The sequence below is a fragment of the Emiliania huxleyi genome (genome assembly GCF_000372725.1).
Source record: "Emiliania huxleyi CCMP1516 unplaced genomic scaffold EMIHUscaffold_72, whole genome shotgun sequence".
NCBI lineage: Eukaryota > Haptophyta > Isochrysidales > Noelaerhabdaceae > Emiliania > Emiliania huxleyi.
Window position 1 is genome coordinate 436,499 of NW_005196603.1, and position 18,746 is coordinate 455,244.

Sequence of the window (18,746 nt, forward strand, 5' to 3'; positions counted from 1 at the left end):
CGGTTCGGGTGCTCGCCAAGAACCTTTCGCCCTCCACGCAGGAAGCGGGCCCGTCCGTCCTGCTGGCGCAGCCGGCGGCTTCGGCGCTGCGCCGCAGGCCGTGCGTCACCACCGCGGGCCAAAGCGCCGTCCGGCTTGCTGGGGTGCCCCCGAACGAGCGGACGACCATCTTGCAGCTCCTCTCGCCCGCCAAGGAGGCGATCGACAGCCGCGCAGAGGACTTTGAGCGGCTGTGCAGCTGGCACCTGTCGGGATGCCCCCCGCTTCCCCCGAGCCTGCGCGCCGGCGCGCGCGTGCGGGTGCGCGGGCTCCTCTCAGAGGCGGCGCTCAACGGGTGTGCCGGAACCATCCAGCGATGGGACCCGACGCAGCCGCCGGCCGGCCGCTGGATCGTCAAGATGGACGGCCAGGAGCACATCCGTAGCTGCTTCTTGGTGCAGGCCGAGAACCTGGCGGCGCTCTGACGGGCAGCGAGAGCGCCGGCGCGGCCACAGTTGGGCTGCTGGCACTTCCTAGTCCATCCTTTTGACTTACCTTTGACGCGCCATTTTTGCGAACGCCAAGGGCCTAACACCCACACCCACACCAATCTACACTCTCCACTCTGCGGCAGGTGCCATGTGCGGCACTCCACTGGCGTCCAGTGAGCACTGAGCAGTGTGGTCGAGATGGGGACGGCACTCCTCTGCTGTGCGTATGTACTGCTGACTGGTAATCGACACTGGCACACTGCGGTCGTCAGCGACACAAGCCGGTGCCACGCCTTGATTACCCACCCTCGCGGTCTGGATTGTGTGTAGTCTCTTTTTTTGTCCGCGACTTGTATCAGGCCGCCGCCTCTGACGGCGCGGCGGCGCGCGGCATCTGCAGCTTCGCACGCGCCACTCCGCCCGCGAGGTTCGCCGCGCCGCGGAGCGCGCCGCTCCACACGGCGCCCTCCTCGGTGTAGACGGCCACATTGTGCCGATACGCGAGCAGCACCTCCTCCACCACCGCCCGCCGCGCCGCCTCGGAGGCGAGCGCATCACCCGCCTCGTTGAAGCTGGCGTACAGCCGCTCGACGCTCGCCTTGCGCTCCGCTCCGAAGGCGCCAAAGTCGTAGTGGCGCGGCGTGCCCTCGCCGACGGCCGGGGATAGCGCGTACCGCGTCGGCGCCGCCAGGAACTGCCCGCCCATTAGATCCGCAAAGTACCGGCAGTACGCATGGCCGATCAGCCGCCCACCGCCGTCCTCCTCGTCCTTCGCACCCGCCGCCTCGATGGCGCGCATGTAGTCTCGCGTGGCCGGCGTCGGAGGGTGCGACGAGGATGAGGCGGCCACGTCGGCGAGGTCGAGCGCCAAAGCGTCGCTCCTCCGCAGATCGCCGCCGAAGCTGCTCCAGAACGGCGCGACGGCGGGCGACTTGGCGGCGTCAAGCGAGGATTCCATCGCCGTGTAGACGTGGTACATGGCCGCGGTGAAGCGTGCGTACCGCTCGACCGAGGCCAGGCTGGCGGCGGTGCCCAGCCCGAACGTCTTCATGTCGTGCCCTTCACGGAGCGTGCTGTCGAGCATGCGAGACAGTCCAGTCTTGTTTTCGACGGAGGCCTGCAGGATGCCACGTGACGAGTTGGACGTGGCGGGAGCCGCGAGTCTGGCGGCGGCGATGTTGCCGAGCTGAGACCAGGCCTTGGCGAAGGAACCCATCGAGGCGTCCTCAGAGACGCTGGACACTTCGCAAATTGGCCCAAAAGATTTTTACACCTCCTGGCACGACAGTGTCGCGGCAATCTGTCTCATGTGTTGTGTAAAATGAACTCGGGGGCACGGGACGCGGCACAAACGGGGCGCAAACGCAAGGCTACAAAGACGGGGAGGCACGTAGTGACGCAGGGGAGTCTAGGCGACGGCGGCGTCCTCCGACGCCGCGGCGAGCCTGAGCTCGGTCGCAATCTCTTCCGCCGCCGCGAGCTGCAGCGCGACTGACATGCGCTGGGCCTGCAGCGACAGCCACGACCGCGTCGACCAGCTCGCCTCGTCCTCGTGCTGCCGCTTCGAGAGCTTGTTGCGCACCCACCTTGTCCTTCATCTGGTAGAACAGCCGTTTGACCGCGTTGCACCACCCGCCGAAGGTTTCGAACAGGTACATCTGCACGTCGGTGTCCGAGCGCGAGAGGGCGTGCGCGTAGTCCGCCTTCTTGTACGCCACATAGCCGCCGCCGTCGCTCGGCCTGAAGTCGCCGTCCCCGACAGCGCCGCGCTGCTCGAGGCCGAAGACGTCCGCGCTCGTGCCGGGCTCGGTGTTGCCGAGGCCGACGAAAGCGCCTCGCTGGCCGACGTCCTCCGGGTTGGAGGAGAGCGAGTCCTTGAACTTGACGTCGCCGACGAGGCGCGAGCGCGAGCGGCCGGCGCCCGCCACCGAGACGTCGGGCCGGTAGTCGTTAGAGTAGCCGAGGTGGTCCCGCGGCTCCGGCACCGGCTCGATGCCGTCGCCACCGCCTCCACCTCCGCCGCCACCACCTCCGCCGCCGCCGCCGCCGCCGCCGCCGTCGCCGTCGCCGCCGTTGCCGCCGCTGTCGCCGCCGCCGCCGCCGCCGCCGTTGCCGCCGCCGCCGCCGCCGTCGCTGCCACCGTCGCCGTCGCCGCCGCTGAACGCGCACTGGCACTAACACAGGCACACCACGGGAGCCGCCTAAGCGACTCCCCCAAAAGAAACAAACGAACACGCGAGCATGCCGATGGGGCATGGTGGGCCGTCACCACACCCAGTGCAGCCGCGGCGGGCCGGCCTCTCGAAGTGTACTAAGGGGCGGTAGCAGAAGGTACAGCGCGGTGTCGGCGCTGCGGATCCGAAGCACTAGCCGGCCACACCTACTATCGCCGTACCCCTGGCCGATGTCGCCAATCAGGTCAGCCAAAGGGCCAGAGGCTGGAAGCTCCCCGTCGTCATCACCTTCGCTCCATGGTTCGGTCGCTATCGCCAGATCCGCGAGGTGAGCGACCGCCCCGTCCGCCCGGCGGCGCGCATAGACTTGAAAATCAACAAGGGCCTCCGCGGCGGCTGGGTCGATGACTGCAAAACCGACGGCGCCCGAGGCGCGGAAGGGCGTCCGCACGGGGTAGACTCTGCCAGAGAGTCCGAGGAGCAACAACTCTGTGCTGACCACGAGCTGTGCTGTGAACTGTCGATCTTGCTGCGTCTGGCGCGTGTTGCACGTCGAGGCTGTCCACAGCACACTGTCACGGCTGTCGGAGGCCTCCATGCCGTCACCAGACCGGAGGAGCACGTGCAGGACCTCCGACCAGGCGTCACTTCCGAGGGAGCGGTCCTGCAGATGGAGGGTCAATTTCCTTGGGCTAGGCGGTGCTTTGGCGAGGGTGTCGGGGCGGGCACGTGTGCGGCTGGCATATACGGCCGAAAGGGCGAGGGTTGGAGAGGGTTACGGGAGGAGAGGCGTTTCCTGATCAGCGGAAGCGGTGCCGCGCCGCTCGATCAGCTCGTAGGCAGGTGCTGCAGGACCTAGGGAGAGCCGGCCTGCTTATGTGTGTGTCAGCTGCTCGCACTCGGTATGCGGCTATCAAATGCTGACCATATGTCAGGTGTTCTCCTGCTCTAGGATCTCTTCAGGGAGGAGGTCGAGAGGGCGACAACTCGCAGTCTCGCTTTGCACGAGCTGTTGGGCGAGCTGTTGCGAGCCCTCGCTTTCCTGGCTCGCGCTCGAGGGTGAGGCTTGGCGGCCACCGCTTCGGAGGAATAGAAGGGCCGAGGAGACAGCGATGGCCACAATCGATCGGAGCTCACGCTCCTCCATCGAGCGAGCGATGTAATGCTCGCGGCACCGTGTACGTTTCGGACGCCAATCTTTCTGTCTGTCTTACACACCTCCAAGCATGGAGGACGGGCCCACACGCACACACACGCTGCACACGATTGGCTCGGGAGCCGACACGAGGCACGCTGTCACCGGCCGTAGCACTGGGTCCGGACTGCTGGACACACAGCACACAGCTCACAGAACAGCTCACGAGGTGGCGCTGTATAGTGGGGTTCTCAGGGACCGACACAGGAGAAGAAGGTGGGGCACAGGGACAGGACACAGGACTCACGAACTGATATCCCAACCCGCGCCGGGGGCGGTGGCGCGCGCGAGCGCCGGGGTGTTTGGACCCGCAGTCTGGCAGGCGCCAGGCCACAGATCCGCCGGCAGAGCCTTCAAGCCGCATCCGCGATCCGCGCCGGCTCTCAGAAGAGATCCTGCGCGGTGCTGACCGCGTCCTCGCAGCGGACCACCGAGTTCACGATGATGTCCGAGGAGAAGCGGTGCAGCTGCGGCACGATGCGGTAGTCGCACAATGCCGCATTGCGGTTTGCGGCACTCCTGCTGCAACGCGCGCGCGGCGGTGAGGAGAGCGCGAGCCCTTGAGCTGCTGGAGTCAGTCCATCGCCCGCGCATGCGCGCTGGCCTTGAGGTGGTTCCACCAACAACTGGCCCAGGGGTTGTGACCCTGCGCAAAGCGCAGGAATTTGCCGAGCGCGCCCTTGGTCCTAGGGCCCCGCTCGGGGAGTTGAAGGCGGCCGCCGTGGTGCGCGTAAGGGTTCCGGAGAACCTCTTGGCACCACGCGAGTGGCGGCCGCCACTCCGACGCGCCGCCGGTGGCGCCGCGCAGAATCGGACGCCAATCCATACTAACTATCTTAAAATGAACTCGGGGCACGGGACGCGGCACAAACGGGGCACAAACGCCAGGCTACAAAGACGGGGAGGCACGTAGTGACGCAGGGGAGTCTAGGCGACGGCGGCGTCCTCCGACGCCGCGGCGAGCCTGAGCTCGGTCGCAATCTCTTCCGCCGCTATCTATCTAGACAGAGACGCAAACGCGGCCAAGTATGCATGTACAACATGTGCCTCGAGAATCTCGAGATATTTTGTTTTCTTCCTTTCCTCTTCTACGGCCCATAAGGGGCCGTCGCCTACCGTGCCTTTTGTAGTGCCAGTCCGAGCCAGTCTGCTGTGAGTGAGTGAGTGCACACACACACACACACACTCTGCTGTGAAGGGCGCTTCTCAGTTAAAATTCTTCCTTTCTCGTGACACATCCTTTGAAGGTGCGCGGTCTACCGGACGCATGGCTTCAGCCCTTTTGCTTCTCGGCGCGGGATATCTCCGCGACGAGCCCACCGTCCCGCTGCCGTCGTCGTCGTCGCCGCCGCCGCCGCCGCCGCCGCCATTCGCGTGCAGTGATCTCGCCGTCCGCACGGTGCTCACCGAGGGCGCCTGCAAAAACGTCCGCTATCCAGAAAACAACTGCAGCAATTTCTTCTACCATAATGGGCCTCATATCGACCCCGACAAAGACAGGTGGCGGCTATGCGTGGCGCCGTCGGGTCCGGAGAACGACGTGTGCGAGGGCATTCTTCTCACGGGCTGCTGGCCACCGCCGCCGCCGCTGCCGAACTCACCCCCGCCGCCACCCCTGGGCTGCGCTGCCGGAGCGCCGGCTTGCCCGCCCGGGTTCTACGAGATGCCCTCGCCGGGCGGCTGTCGAGACAACTTTTGCGGCACAGGACTGTACGACGCGTTCAAGGGCCTCGACACCGAGAGTAAATGCGCCGCTCTATCCACTGAGCCGCTCGGCGCGCTGGCGTCCCCGCGGGCGCGAGTCTTGACATTTCGCTGTGTGAGCAGGCGCGGAGGCGTGTCTCCGCATGGACTGGTGCAAGGCGTACGAGTGGTTTCCGCTGCCCCCTGCGCTGCTACCGTCGGGGGCGCCCTGCGAGCTGCATCGCGACTATCCAGTGCAGGCGGCGGAGGACTGTGGTGAGACCGGCGCAAGCAGCCTCGCGCACTGCTGCTGCGTGAGGCTCCCGGGGCCGTCGGAGTGACCCTCTAGAGATCCGGCCGGGGCATGCTCTCGTGTGCGTGCGTGCGTGCGTGCGTGCGTGTGTGTGTGTGTGTGTGTGTGTGTGTGTGTGTGTGTGTGTGTGTGTGTGTGTGTGTGTGTGTGTGTGTGTGTGTGTTGGGTGTTGGGTGAGAGAGATTTTAGAGAGATTTGTGTGTGTGTGTGTGTGTGTGTGTGTGTGTGTGTGTGTGTGTGTGTGTGTGTGTGTGTGTTCACATAAAGCGTATACTCACTCTCACACGCTATGGGCCGAGAGGATGACACGGACAACCGCGAGGCAGCTGGCAGGGCGCGCCACCGCGCGTGGGCCGTGGGTCTTGGCCTCTTGCCGGCGCGCCTCCTGTAGCTGCACGTAGACGTACTCTTTAGTTGCGTTACGGAGGAAGAAATGGAGCACTTGGAGTGCATTTGGACAAAGTGCGGAAGAGGTGCCGAACGTTTCTTTTTCTCGGCTATGATAAATTCTTTTTCTTGGCGATCGCTTCATTCCCTCTGTGCCACAAATGCATCCGCGTCGCACGCGGTGATGGACACGGGCCTCGGGCGAAGCTCCGAGATGCAATCTGCGGGCCAGTCAGGTCGAACCACTCACCCCCAGTGCCCCGCCCGGTCTGCGCGCCGTCCAGCAGCGCGGCGGCGCAGTCGGCGACGTCGCGCACATCGATCATTGAGATCGGAGAAAGGGCGAACGGGTGCGAGCACTCGTCAGCCTCACGTAGAGGGCCGGCCACGCCTGTTCACGGCCAGAGGTGTGAGCAGAGTGCAGACGAGTGGGCCGCGCGGCACAGACCGCCCTCGGCGCAGCCTGCTGGGGCGAGTTGCTGCACGCGACAAAGAGCCGAAAGCCCGAAGGGACGGACCCAAAAGCTTCCGCGAGCGCCTCCGCGTCGTCGTATGCGGCACAGAGGCACTGCACGCCTTCATGCATCGCTTGTGCCTTTTCGGCGTCCCGGGCCAGCACATAAACGCCCTCGGCACTGCCACGGCGAGACACGAGGGAGCGGACGACGGCGGAACCGACGCGACCCGTGGCGCCACTGACGACCACAGGTGGGAGCGTGGCAGCGGCGACGGTGGCGAGGCACGCAGCGATGCGTAGGCGCATATATGCTTTTCGAAGGGGTGCTCGTGCAGCTGTCGTGGCGCGACGGGGTGCAGGAAGCCAGCTTGGCCGTACCTAACCTAACCTAACCTAAATGTGCACGAGCTTCTTGAGTCACCCACCCACCCACCTCACGGCCCGGCTGAGGCTTGGAACCACCCACCCACCCCACCCACCTCACGGCCTGGCTGGGGCTTGGAACCACCCACCCAACCCCGGCCCCACCCACCTCACGGCCCGCGGCTGATGAGGCGAGGAAACCCACCCGCACACCGACCGACCCACCCCCACCACCCAACCAACCACCGGCCACGGGAGACACAAGCAAGGTAGCAAAGCACCCAGCCCCGCGCGCCTTATACAGCACAGCCGGACCCACAGCCGAGGGTTAGGGTTAGGGTTTTAGGGTTAGAGTTAGGGTTAGGGTTAGGGTTGGGTCAGAGAGTTCAAAAGCCGTTATGCAGCTCCTAAGAACGGGCCGCTTCGGGTCGGAATGGAGGAACCAGCGGTCCGTTGACGCGAGCTCTCGGTGAATGCTCCGAGTTCTTCGGGTTAGGGTTAGGGTTAGTAGGGTTAGGGTTAGGGTTGGGGTTGGGGTTAGGGTTAGGGTTAGGCTTAGGGGTAGGGGTAGCTTGTTGTCGTCGCGCCGATAAGACAGAGAGACACGGGCAGCAGACCGCGACCCAATCGACGCACCAGTGAGAGCATGGTTGGGCGTGTGAGCCGCCATCTTGGACCGTGAGGCGAGTATTTGCAACCGTTAGCTCGCCGCCGCCCCTACTCCGCCGCCGCCGCCCTCCCGAGGGCAGATAATAGCCCAAGTCGATGAGTGCGTCCAGCTCTCGGTATCTGGGTGGCAGGCGGGACTAGAGAGGCACGCTGGTGCACGGTTGGGGGCGCGAGCCGCCATCTTGGACCGTGAGGCGAGTATTTGCAACCGTTAGCTCGCCGCCGCCCCTACTCCGCCGCCGCCGCCCTCCCGAGGGCAGATAATAGCCCAAGTCGATGAGTGCGTCCAGCTCTCGGTATCTGGGTGGCAGGCGGGACTAGAGAGGCACGCTGGTGCACGGTTGCGGGCGCGAGCCGCCTCCCATCTTGGACCGTGAGGCGAGTATTTGCAACCGTTAGCTCGCCGCCGCCCCTACTCCGCCGCCGCCGCCCTCCCGAGGGCAGATAATAGCCCAAGTCGATGAGTGCGCCCCAGCCTCGACATTTCGGCGGCAGAGGCGACCCATGCGATGCACCAGAGCACGGCTGGGCGTGTGAGCAGCCGTGTGAGGCGAATATTTGTCATCGGGAGCGCGCCGCCGACTCTACACCGCCGCCGCCGCCCTCCCGAGGACAGGAGTCAGATAATAACGGCCGCCTCGTCGTCGAGCTCGGCGGAGACGATGGTCGCATCGCGTTTGAACCCCTCGAGCTGCTCGAGCGGCGTCGCCCCCCCCACTCGTCGAGCGTAACAGCAGTCCGCCCTCGGAGGACTTGTTGAGCGCGCCGTAAGCCGCCCGTAAAGCACGCGGCAGCCGTCGCGCGTCGGGGAGCGCGATCTCGGTCAGCTGGTGCCGACGCGTGGGCACGGTGCGAGGAACGACATGCTGTGGCAACGACGAGAGCTGTGCCTCGAAGACGCGCGCGAGGGGAGAGAGAAACGACCAAACAAACCCACCCCAAAAACACCCACCCACCCACCCACTCACCCACCCACCCACCACCCATCCGGGGCCTACGAAGCCTTTACGGTCGGTAAGGTACCCAGCCAGCCACATCAGGATTTCCCCGCTTGCATCATATCATGGTTTTCGCCATGATATTATGGAGTCATGATATCCGAAAGCTCGGCACGTCATTTTCACGCTCTTGAAATCACACCTTGCGATTTCACACAAGGATCACGCTCTTGAAATCACACCTTGGTCCTTGCGATTTCACACAAAGAAATCACGCTCGCCGCTCGGAGCCCGGAGCGATTTTTTGTTTGGTGCGCGCGCTTCTACTGTACACGCGGGCGCAACGAACATGGCTAGTACAGCAGAGCACATGCGAGGGCACCGGCGCCGCGACTTCAGACAGGCTGCTACGACTAGTGGAGAGGCAAAGCGTCTATCATGACTCTACATGCGGCGTTGGCAATCGGCGCGCCTATGGTGTGGACTCGCACCGAAGGTAGTGTACAGTCGTCCCCAACGTCGCGCACCTACAGCCCTCTCCACCCAGACAGACAGGCTGCTACGGCTAGTGGAGGGGCAAATCATGACTCTACATGCGACGTTGGCGATCGGTGCGCCCACTTTTTCAAGAACGGATGTCAAGCTGCCGGTACGCGAGCGCGACGCAGACGGCCTGCTCCATGGGTGAGGAGAAGAGCGGGATCGCGATGTCGTTGTAGACGCCGCCACGCTCGAGGTCCTCGGGCGTCGTATACCTCACGTGGTCGAATGTGCACCTGTGGCGCCCCTCGCGCTGCTCGTGCACCATGACCTGCAGCGAGAGGCAACGAGCGTCAGAGCTGGGCCCTCGGGAGGCGGCAGAGGGCTCAGTGCGGTGCAGCTAGTGCAGAGCGCGCCAGGGAGATCCCGCGCTGCCGGGCCTCGCGGATCTCGTTGGCGAGAGCGTCGGCGCCCGCGCGGTTGGCGTCGAAGGTTGTCAATGTGAGGTAGAGCAGCATGTGCGTCGCATCGCTCAGGCTGTCCGCGCGCTCGATCGAGCAGTGGATGCGCAGGTCCGAAGGCTTTAGCTCGGTCCTCGCGGCGAATCCACGCCAAGCGCGCTGGATCCTGACGCTCGCCCCGACAGCTCCAGAGTGACGCGCCAGCTTCACGTCGGACAACTGCCGTTCGACGTGAGGGACGTCGGTGGAGGTGGTGCGGTTCCCGCCTCGCCAGCCACCGCCGAGGATCGCGCGGCGGCCACGTCGCTCGCCGAACGAGGTCGGACCGGCCGCGGGGACGGCGGCGGCAACGATCCCATCTAGAATGCGGTTGGCGCCCTGGTTGTTGTCGCGGCTGGCAAAGATGCGCACCGGGTGAGAGACTGAGATTGTCTCCTCGGTGAGCGAGTTTGGCAGGTAGAGCGCGTTGAGACTCCGCCCAAACGTGTGTAGCAGTGACGCGATCTGCAGCAACGAGACTCGGTTCAGGTCGCTGAGGCGATGCCAGCGCACGAGCGGCCGTTTGGAGTCAAAGACGAGCTCGCGCAGCTCCTCTGGGCACTCCTGCCGCAGCACCTCGAGCCGGTCGCCGCCCTTGGCCTCGGCGTGCTCGTGGACAAGGATGACGGGCTTGCTGCTTGTCACTGCCGCTCGGACCTCGCGCAGGCAATTGCGCGATAGGAAGTAGCCCTTGCTAAGGAAGAGCAGCACGACCTGTGATTTGGCGACGTACTCCTCTAAGCGGTCGATGTTTTCAAGGTCATCGACGTCGCGAAAGACACGCACATGGGCGGGCAGAAAGCCCAAGAGTTGCTGCTTGATCATCGCAATCTGGTCCTGCCCAGACAGCCACGTGTGGCTCAGGAAGAGGTGGAACTCGTCCGCGCCCACTGGGGCGATGTCGGGAGGCAAGTGCGTCCGGCGGCACAGGAACTGCTGATTTGGCCTGTGCCGCTGCCGCTGCAGCCGCCGCACGACATAGGCGGCGCAGCAGCAACCCAGGAGGAGGACGGCCCCCACGACGCTGCACACGACGACAATTAGGGTCGTCGAGTCGTCGTTCGACGAGCACTCCTCCGTGGTCGAGGCGGGCAGCGCCCAGCGGCCAGTGGCTGGCACATTCACCCCAGCGGGCCCGCCCGGAGCCGGCCTTTGCAGGCCCGCGCGCGGCAGGTCGCAGTCGCTGGCGTCATCCCATCGCCACGTGGTCCTCCTCACCGGAGGGTCCGACGAGTCGCAGTCGCTTGTCTCGGAGAGCATGTCTGCTCGGTCGCACCGCCGGGAGCACTGGAAGACAAAGTGGACCGTCGCGCCGGCCGAAGTGCTCACGCCGTCAGAGACCGAGAAGGAGAACGAGTCGGGTCCGCACACCTCGGTCTGTATGCTCACCTGGGCCGACTCCACCAGCGGGGGAGACACCGGCGCGCGGCATGCGGTCCGGCAAGTCCCCCTGCTCCAAATCGTCAGGTTGGCGCTGGTGTCGCAATCGTCGACGTCGTCGCACCAAGCGCACGTCCCGTTGGGCGGGGACGCGACGCTGCAAAAGAGAAGAGAGCCAGTCATCGGGCTGGACGGGCACGGTTGAGCCTCAGAGCAGGGGATCTCTCCGCCCGCGACGGGCGCCGCGGCCATCGGGATCACTCGCCCAATCCCAATTTCTCCCGCCGCGTCAGACAGCGTCGCGTGAGTCGGCAGCCTGTGGATCTTGAACGTGAGCGTGTCCGACCTGTCAACGTCTCGCGCCTTCATCGAGAAGAAGCTCGCGCCCACTAGACCTTTCAGCGGGAAAGCGACCGCGTCGTCAACGGGCACTCCGACCGCCTTGGGCGCGTCATTGACGGCGACGATCGAGATGGAGACGAGCTCCGACTCCGTCGTGCGGAAAGGGTCGCCGGGACAGTCCGTCGCAACGTAGCGGAAGCTGTCCTCGCCGACGGCATTGTCGTGCGGACGGTACACGACCGCACGAGCCGTCGTGCGGATTGCGGCGGGCTGCAGCGCCTCCGAGCCGAACACTTCGACATAATCGATGTAGTTCCTAGGATTGGGAGGGGGGATGAGGATAGTGGCTATCAGAGGGGCGGGGAATGGGCGGGCGATCTCGCGCCAGTCGTCAATGCCGGTCTCTGCGCTGGTGTCGACCGCGATCCGCAGGACCGAGACGGGGAAATGGGTTCGACAAATTGAGGGCGCCCAGAGGTGGTAGGTGCGCATGCTAGTGTACTTCGTCGCAACCTCGCGCTGCGGCTTGCCCGAGTATACCTCCACCCACGAGCCGTCCGGACTCTGGGCCAGGATCTTTACGACCTGTCCCATCCCTCGCGGGGAGCCAATCTCGAGCCGGACGACGTAGACGGGCCGTGCGATCGCCACGTCAATGTACTCGGTGAACGGCGGGTAAAAGTCTCGCTGCCGATGGTCGACGAGGAACTGCGCGCCGAAGGCGACCGACTTGTCGGGGTCGCTCAAATTCTCGTCGACCAGCCCCTGCTTGAGCGGGCTCCACACGCCAGCGGCTAGAGGGACAATCTGTGCCCGGGGCACGCTCTTAGGGACCGGCTCGTCAGAATCCAAAACGCACCCGCCGGGGTAGGCGGAGACGCCCTCGTCAACCTTGACGCTAGGGTCAATGAGGCACCGGCGCAGTACGCCCGCGTCGCGCTTGTACATGGGCACGTAGTCGATCTCGACCGTCCCCTTCGCCTCGTTCGAGCTCCTCACGTACGCCGCCGCCTTGATGCCGTCCACTTCGTGGTAGGCAAGCACGCCGGGCGGGATCGGGCGTGACGCGTCCGATACCCACTCGCCGCTCGTGGAGCACTCGCCGTACGTCCCGCAGTCGGGCTTGCCAATGACTGCGAGCGGGTGGTAGTCGATGCTCGGAGGGTTGCCCCAGAAGGAGCTCGAGCTGATGACCGCGGAGATGTACTGCCCAAACACGGCACCGACGTTGAAGGTCGAGTAGACCTGCGTGATCGGAGGGCCGTCCTGCGCCGCGCCGCTAGTCTCGTTGTAGGGGTACAGGTCGCCTAACCTAGGGAGCTGCGTGATCGCGAGCTCGAGTGGCTGGCCGTCCTCGACGTCGTTGGGCGTCAGCCGAATGACCAGGTCGCCAGAGTCTTCTGAGATGCGCTTCGCAATCGGGGCGATGGTCGGCATGTCGTTGTCCGATTCGACCTCCACGCGGACGGTCGTGCTCTCCTCGGAGAGGACGCCCCCGGGCGCGAGGAGCGAATACGTGAAGGTATCGACGCCGACGAAATGGTCTGCTGGCTTGTAGCGGACGTAGCGCCCCACCGTGTCGACTGTCTGCTGCGACTCGCTGATCGCGATGCCCTGTTCGGAGCCGGCGAGCGAGTCGTTGGTGGCGAAGAGGGCGCCATTCGAAGGCAGGCTAGTGATTACTGGCTTGAGCTCGATGCCGGGCGCGAAGTTGGAGCTGCCCACGAGCTGCAGGCTCACCTCGCGGTCCTCGAAGGTGCGCTCGCTCGCAAAAACGTCCCGACGCTCAGTGGTGGGCGGCAGCCGAGGCACGACGTGCACACGTCCTTCGAAGAGCGTGCTGCCGTCGGTCGGAGCCGTGAGCTGGCGCGGGCCGTTGGCAGTCTCGACGGTGACGTTTGCGCCGGGCAGCGCCGAGACGACACTCGGCGCGGAGACGGAGCTGACGTGCGTGCGAGAGCTGGGGATGCGGGACGGTGCCACCAACAACGCGGCCGACGTGCCGCTACCGCGCGAGAATTTGCGGCCCAAGTCCTCCGCGCCAGGCGGCTTGGGGAACTGGGCGAAACGCAAATCGTACGGGTTGGCAGACTCGTTCCCCCCAGCCCGGCCAAGGTTGGCGACAACGTCCAGGCTGGCGTTATCAAAGGTGTAGAGGAACAGGCAGTCGTCGCCTAGCAGGTCCTCGCCGGCGAGGCGCGCCCGCGCGGCGATCGACTCGTTGGAGAGAGGGCCTGTCCACAGCCGAGAGGTGTGAAGAGACGCTGCTCACAGCATTGAGGTGCACGCGTGAAGAGTTTTGCCAGCGTAGATGGCGAGGTCGTCTATCTCGCCGTCAAAGCTCATCTGCGGGTTGCCGTGCGTGATTTCGTCCAGGCCCCACTTTTGAGGGTACACGTTCATCCCGATGTACATGAAGGCGTCGTCGTCTAGGAAGGCACCGCCAATGTACGCGGCGCCGTCACCGGCCGCGTCGCTACTCACCTCGACGCCGTCGACGTAGACAACGCGCCTGCCATCCGTGGCGTTCCAGCTCTGCGCATAGTGATGCCACTGCGTGGCGTCCTCTACGCTGCCGACGGCCGACGGCTCGGGCGCGCTGCCGCCGAGCTGGAACCCTCCGTGAATGCCGGCGAACGGCTGCATGAAGTTGCCCTGCGGACAAGGCGTATCAGGTCGGACAGCGGCAGGGGAGGCGGGCTGGGCGGCAACTGCGGCTGTCCGACAGTGGGATTCCTGAGACTACTAGAGACCGTCAGGGTCGACCGACAGCACTGTGTGTATATGTGAGAAACTTAGGGTACACGTTTGTGCGTGCACTCACGTCAGAGGTGCAGCCCAGGCCCCAGTGGATGGCCGGCCGCGACGCAGTGAGGTCGTTGAAGCGAAGCCACATCATGAAGGTAAAGCCGCTGGCCATCCGCCGCAGCTCTAAGTCATCAGGATCGAGGTAGAGCCGTCGAGTCGCGACCACCGAGCCGGGCTGGCTAAAGCTCAGCGAGTAGCCGTTTCCCGCAGACGCTGGAGGCGACAGCCCGAGAATGGCAAGCGAGGCGAACCAGCGACGCATCTGCAGGGCTTGGAGACGCAAAGACGGCGGAGGGAAGGAGGCGGGTGGCGCGCGAGGGGGGTACGCTTTCACCTCGGCGTCAGCTGTCGGCGTTCGAAGAGGCCCGGAAGTGAGAAAAACTAACGCCGAAAAAAGAAATCACCTGCCCGTCAGGCATGCGTTGTACAAGGCATCCTGTCCGCCCACAGCGTACAGCTTGCCGTCCAGCACCGCCATGCCGAGACCGTCCCGCCCCTCCGCCAACGGCGCCACCGCCTCCCACGCACCCGCCGCCGGGTCGTACCGCTCGACTGAACTGATGACGCCGCTCCTGTTGAAGCCTCCCACAGCGTACAGCGTGCCGTCGAGCACCGCCACGGCGTGATTCATGCGTGGCGTCGCCATCGGCGCCACCTCCTCCCACACATCTAGCGCCGGGTCGTACCGCTCCGCCGAGCTGAGGAAGCCGTTGTTGAAGCCTCCCACAGCATACAGCTTGCCGTCGAGCACCACCACGGCGTGACGATACCCCGCGCCTCCGCCATCGGCACCATCGACTCCCACGCATTCGTAGCGGGGTCGTACCGCTCCACCACGTTGGAAGTTGCTCTGCCAGCCTCGCTCTGGCCGCCCACCACGTACAGCTTGCCATCGAGCACCGCCGTGCCGACAAACCTTCGTGCCGTCGGCATCGGCGCCACAGCCTCCTCCTCTCACTCGTTCGTTGACGGGTCGTACCCTCCAGCGAGTTGACAGTCCCACCCTCGCTGTCTTGGCCGCCGACCACGAGCAGGCGCGGCCTCTCGCGCTTCTTCAGCATCTCCTTCCAGCCGCGGCGCCACGCGGGGCAAGTCCCCTTTCATTGTGCTGCGTGATCGGCAGCTGGGCGAGGATGTGCGGGGCGAGGTCCGGCGAGAGGAGGACCTCGGAGAGCACCCACTCGGGCTGCTCCACGAGCCGAGCTCGGCGTGCTCCTCCGCCACGCGCATTGCGGCGGCGCTCCAGAGAGGCGCCTGCTCGTCGATGAAGGCGACGAGCTGCTCTGGCGAGAGGCCAGACAGGCGGGCGCCGATGCGGTGGGAGGCCATCGGTGTGTGAGGGTCAATGTGAGGGTGTGAGTTTTTCTTCTTCTTCATTTCGGTTAAGGACGAGAGACGGGTCTTTTGAAAGGCGGAGAAGCGAAAAAAAACCGTTCCCTCCAATCTAGCGTAAGTTTGGTCTCGCCCCACGTTCTTCCGTAATCTTTCGTTGCGTTACGGAGGAAGAAATGGAGCACTTGGAGGTAGGTACAGTGCGTGCTCTTGCCTTAGAAATCGGTGTTTAGAAATTGGCTGCTGGAAATTTGGCTGATTTCCCTGGCCGAAATAGAAATCGGCTGCTGGCATCGTCCTCGACCGCTCCGGTCAACGCCGGCGGCAAGAAACGGGCGCGTGTTACCGCGCCGCCCGTCACGCCGGAGGGACTGACGCCGTCGCGCCGCAACGGCGTGAATGCGGCGATCCTCTGCTTTTCGCCCTTTGCCTAGGCGGGCCGGCTCGTCGCGCAGGCTGTGTCTGCTGAGGCTGTGCCCACACGACCTGACCCGGCTCCCGGCTGTTTATTTTGTGCGAGACTGTTAGCGCGGCGAGTGGGGGAGGGGGGCTGTCGGCCTAGCCGGGTGTCATTTGACAATTACAGATTTCATACACCCTCAAAACATGGCACCAACCAGAAAAGAGATCGACAATCGGCCTCGCCCGTCACTCGCGCGTCACTCTCTGCGCTCACGGCTGCAGCAGAAGCTGCTCGAGCTCGGCGCGCACCCACGCGCACGTCGCTCGCTCGCTAGGCAGGGCGTGCGTACACGCGCTGACCACACCTGCAAGCCGGCTTTCATCGGGCACACACGGGCGGGTGAAGCCGTTCGCGACGATTGCGTCGAGCTCGTGTCGGAGGCGCGAGTCGCACTTGCCTGGCGCGTCGCCCGTGGCGAAGTGGTACGGGTCGCAGACGCCCGACGGCGCCTCGAGCGCAGCCAGGACACACCCTAGCGACCAGGCGTCGGTGCCACGCGAAAGCGGCACGACTGCAAAGTCGCGGGCCACCCGCACCTGCTCGGGCGCCCGCCAACCCGGCGTGCCTGAGTGCGAGAGCTGCGCCCCAACGGCTAGTCGCCTCGCCTGCCCAAAGTCACACAGCTTAGCGACAAGCCCCTCAGAGCGCGCCGACAGCAGCACGTTCGATGGCTTGAGGTCAAGGTGCACGATGGGGGGAGATCGCGTGTGCAGGTACGACATTGCTCTTGCAATCTGCACGCCGAGGGAGCGGCTCTCGCCCCTCTGATCCCCGATCAACAAATCTCCCAGAGTCCCTGCGTCGGCATAGTCGAGAGCGAGGAACGGCGTCTCGCGCGGGGCGCATGCAAAGCCCATCACATAGATGATGTTCTCATGGTGTAGTGCTGCCGCGATCTGACACTCGGAGGCGAAGGCGCTGCTCGCGCGCAGCGGCTGCTTCACCGCGAGACGACCACCGTAGTGGCGGCCAAGCCTAACGGTGCCTTGGCCGCCCTTGCCGAGGCGACCCTGGCTGCTGCCAAAGGCGATGTCGCGCAGGGCGAGGCCGCCGTACCGGCTCGCGGTCGGCGCCAAAGGCGGGATCGGAGCGACGAGGCGAGGAGCAATTGTAGGTGGAAGAGCGGCGAGGGGCGGCGGAAGTGCCAAGCTCGGCTGCCTCGCGACGAGCAGGTGGCCCCTGCCGTGCTGGCCGAGGGCCCGTGGCCGAGGGACGGTAGACGGAATCGGGACGGGAACGAGAGCCGCAGGAGCAGCGTCAGGCACCGCGAGGGCGGCGGCCTCCGCTCTCGTTTTCTTGAGTCTGCGTCTGTACTCGACCTTCTCGGCCCTGCGGTCACGGCCCCGATCGCCCCTATCATCCGGATTGGCGCGTCTATACACGGCCTCAGCGCGTGCCTGCGCCGCGGATCGCTCCCTTTTCGGCATGTCGTTGCATGTCCAGAACCCAGTGTCGGGAGCGAAGGCGCGAGTGGTGACACGCCCGCAACCTTTGAGCACCTGCGTCCCCCACCAGACATAAATCGTCCCCCACCAGACATCGAAGTCAAATGTCAAAGACACCTCTAGGGACTGGCAAAGTGGGCTGCCACACCCACAAAGATGCAGAAAAAGGGGACACCGGCGTGACGTGGCCTCTCGACGGGTTTGTTGAAGCAGAACTTGGTTCGGCGCACGAGGCACGAGCGAGCACGCACACACGAAATAAAGGTTAAGCGGGAGGATTGAATTCGTATCTCAGGGCAACCTTTTAGTGTACTAGTATCTAGACCGTATAGTGACCGGCGCGCAGCGCCGAAGAAAATTTTGGCAGAAATCGCTTACAGAAATCGGCTGCTGGCTCGCCCGATTTCCCTCGCCGAAACAGAAATCGGCTGCTGGATGCCGACGCCCCGATTTCTATCGCCACGCCTCGCACTGTATAGCGGCCACTCTTCGGATCGCTGGTCGAGCGACCCGGGGGATGCCCCGCGCGCCTGACCCAGGCGCGAAAACGAATCTGCGAGGCGTGGCCGCTCATGCGGCCCGATGGGGAGGAACGGGGCGAGCCCCCTCCAACCCACCCGCGCTAGGTCTCGGGTTTGACGCATGGGGTCACTCCCGCGAAACTCGGGAACTAGCCGGGGCAGTCGGAGAAGTGGCAACTCCGTGCACTGACGGTCGGCCGCCAGAAAACACGCCTCCGTGGCTCGGGTTACACCAATCCTCGCTACCCAACGCGGCCAAAGGATATCCACCTCGAGAACCTCGAGAGAGAGACGTGCACTCGTTTCTTTTTCTTGGCGATCGCTTCATTCCCAGCATCCCAGCATGCTTGCCAGCCTGCCGACCCTGGCGGTCGGCTTATTACTGCTCCCCGCGCCGACGCCATCGCCGCCCGCCGCCGCCCGTGCCCGCTGCCGCCTGCCTCCGCCGCTGCTGATGGTCGCCGCGACGCGCTCGGCGTCGCCGGACGTCGACCGGAGCCGCAGCTTTGGGCGGAAGCGCGACGCGGCGGTGAGCGACGAGGCGATGCGGTGGTACCTGACGTCGATCGGGACGCGCAGCCTCCTCGACAATGAGGAGGAGGTCCGCCTCGCCAGCGCCGTCAAGGAGCTGTTGCGGTGGCTGCGCGTGCGGCACCAGCTTATCCAGTCGCTCGGCCGGCCTCCGGACAGGGCGGAGTGGGCGGCGGCGGTGGGCGGCTTTGACGCCCGCGCCCCGGCCGCCCACCAGCGCTTCGACGACCAGCTCAGAATCATGGCGCGCACACGCGCTCCCGCCACCCCCCTCTCCCCACACCCTGCCCACCGC

General features: G+C 65.1%; 4 protein-coding genes across 4 annotated transcripts; 1 reads left to right on the forward strand and 3 right to left on the reverse strand.

Annotated features, from left to right (window-relative positions):
• Positions 1 to 794: 794 nt before the first annotated feature.
• EMIHUDRAFT_358761 (hypothetical protein) lies at positions 795 to 1,614 on the reverse strand. Its single transcript, XM_005761226.1, has one exon. It carries the CDS (start codon positions 1,552 to 1,554, stop codon positions 826 to 828), a length of 729 nt encoding a protein of 242 aa, XP_005761283.1. The 5' UTR covers positions 1,555 to 1,614; the 3' UTR covers positions 795 to 825.
• Positions 1,615 to 4,867: 3,253 nt separating this feature from the next.
• Positions 4,868 to 5,863, forward strand: EMIHUDRAFT_217155 (hypothetical protein; the record flags this gene model as incomplete). Its single annotated transcript, XM_005761227.1, has 3 exons — positions 4,868 to 4,873; positions 5,251 to 5,365; positions 5,667 to 5,863. The coding sequence occupies 3 exons, from the start codon at positions 4,868 to 4,870 to the stop codon at positions 5,861 to 5,863; spliced, it is 318 nt and encodes a 105-aa protein (XP_005761284.1).
• A 3,652-nt stretch (positions 5,864 to 9,515) lies between these two features.
• EMIHUDRAFT_453001 (hypothetical protein) lies at positions 9,516 to 15,488 on the reverse strand (the record flags this gene model as incomplete). Its single annotated transcript, XM_005761228.1, has 4 exons — positions 9,516 to 13,585; positions 13,655 to 14,006; positions 14,176 to 14,429; positions 15,341 to 15,488. 4 exons carry the CDS (start codon positions 15,486 to 15,488, stop codon positions 9,516 to 9,518), a joined length of 4,824 nt encoding a protein of 1,607 aa, XP_005761285.1.
• Positions 15,489 to 16,163: 675 nt separating this feature from the next.
• EMIHUDRAFT_217158 (hypothetical protein) lies at positions 16,164 to 17,381 on the reverse strand (the record flags this gene model as incomplete). The annotated part of the gene is made up of 1 exon (XM_005761229.1): positions 16,164 to 17,381. The coding sequence occupies one exon, from the start codon at positions 17,379 to 17,381 to the stop codon at positions 16,164 to 16,166; it is 1,218 nt and encodes a 405-aa protein (XP_005761286.1).
• Between the last annotated feature and the right edge of the window lie 1,365 nt (positions 17,382 to 18,746).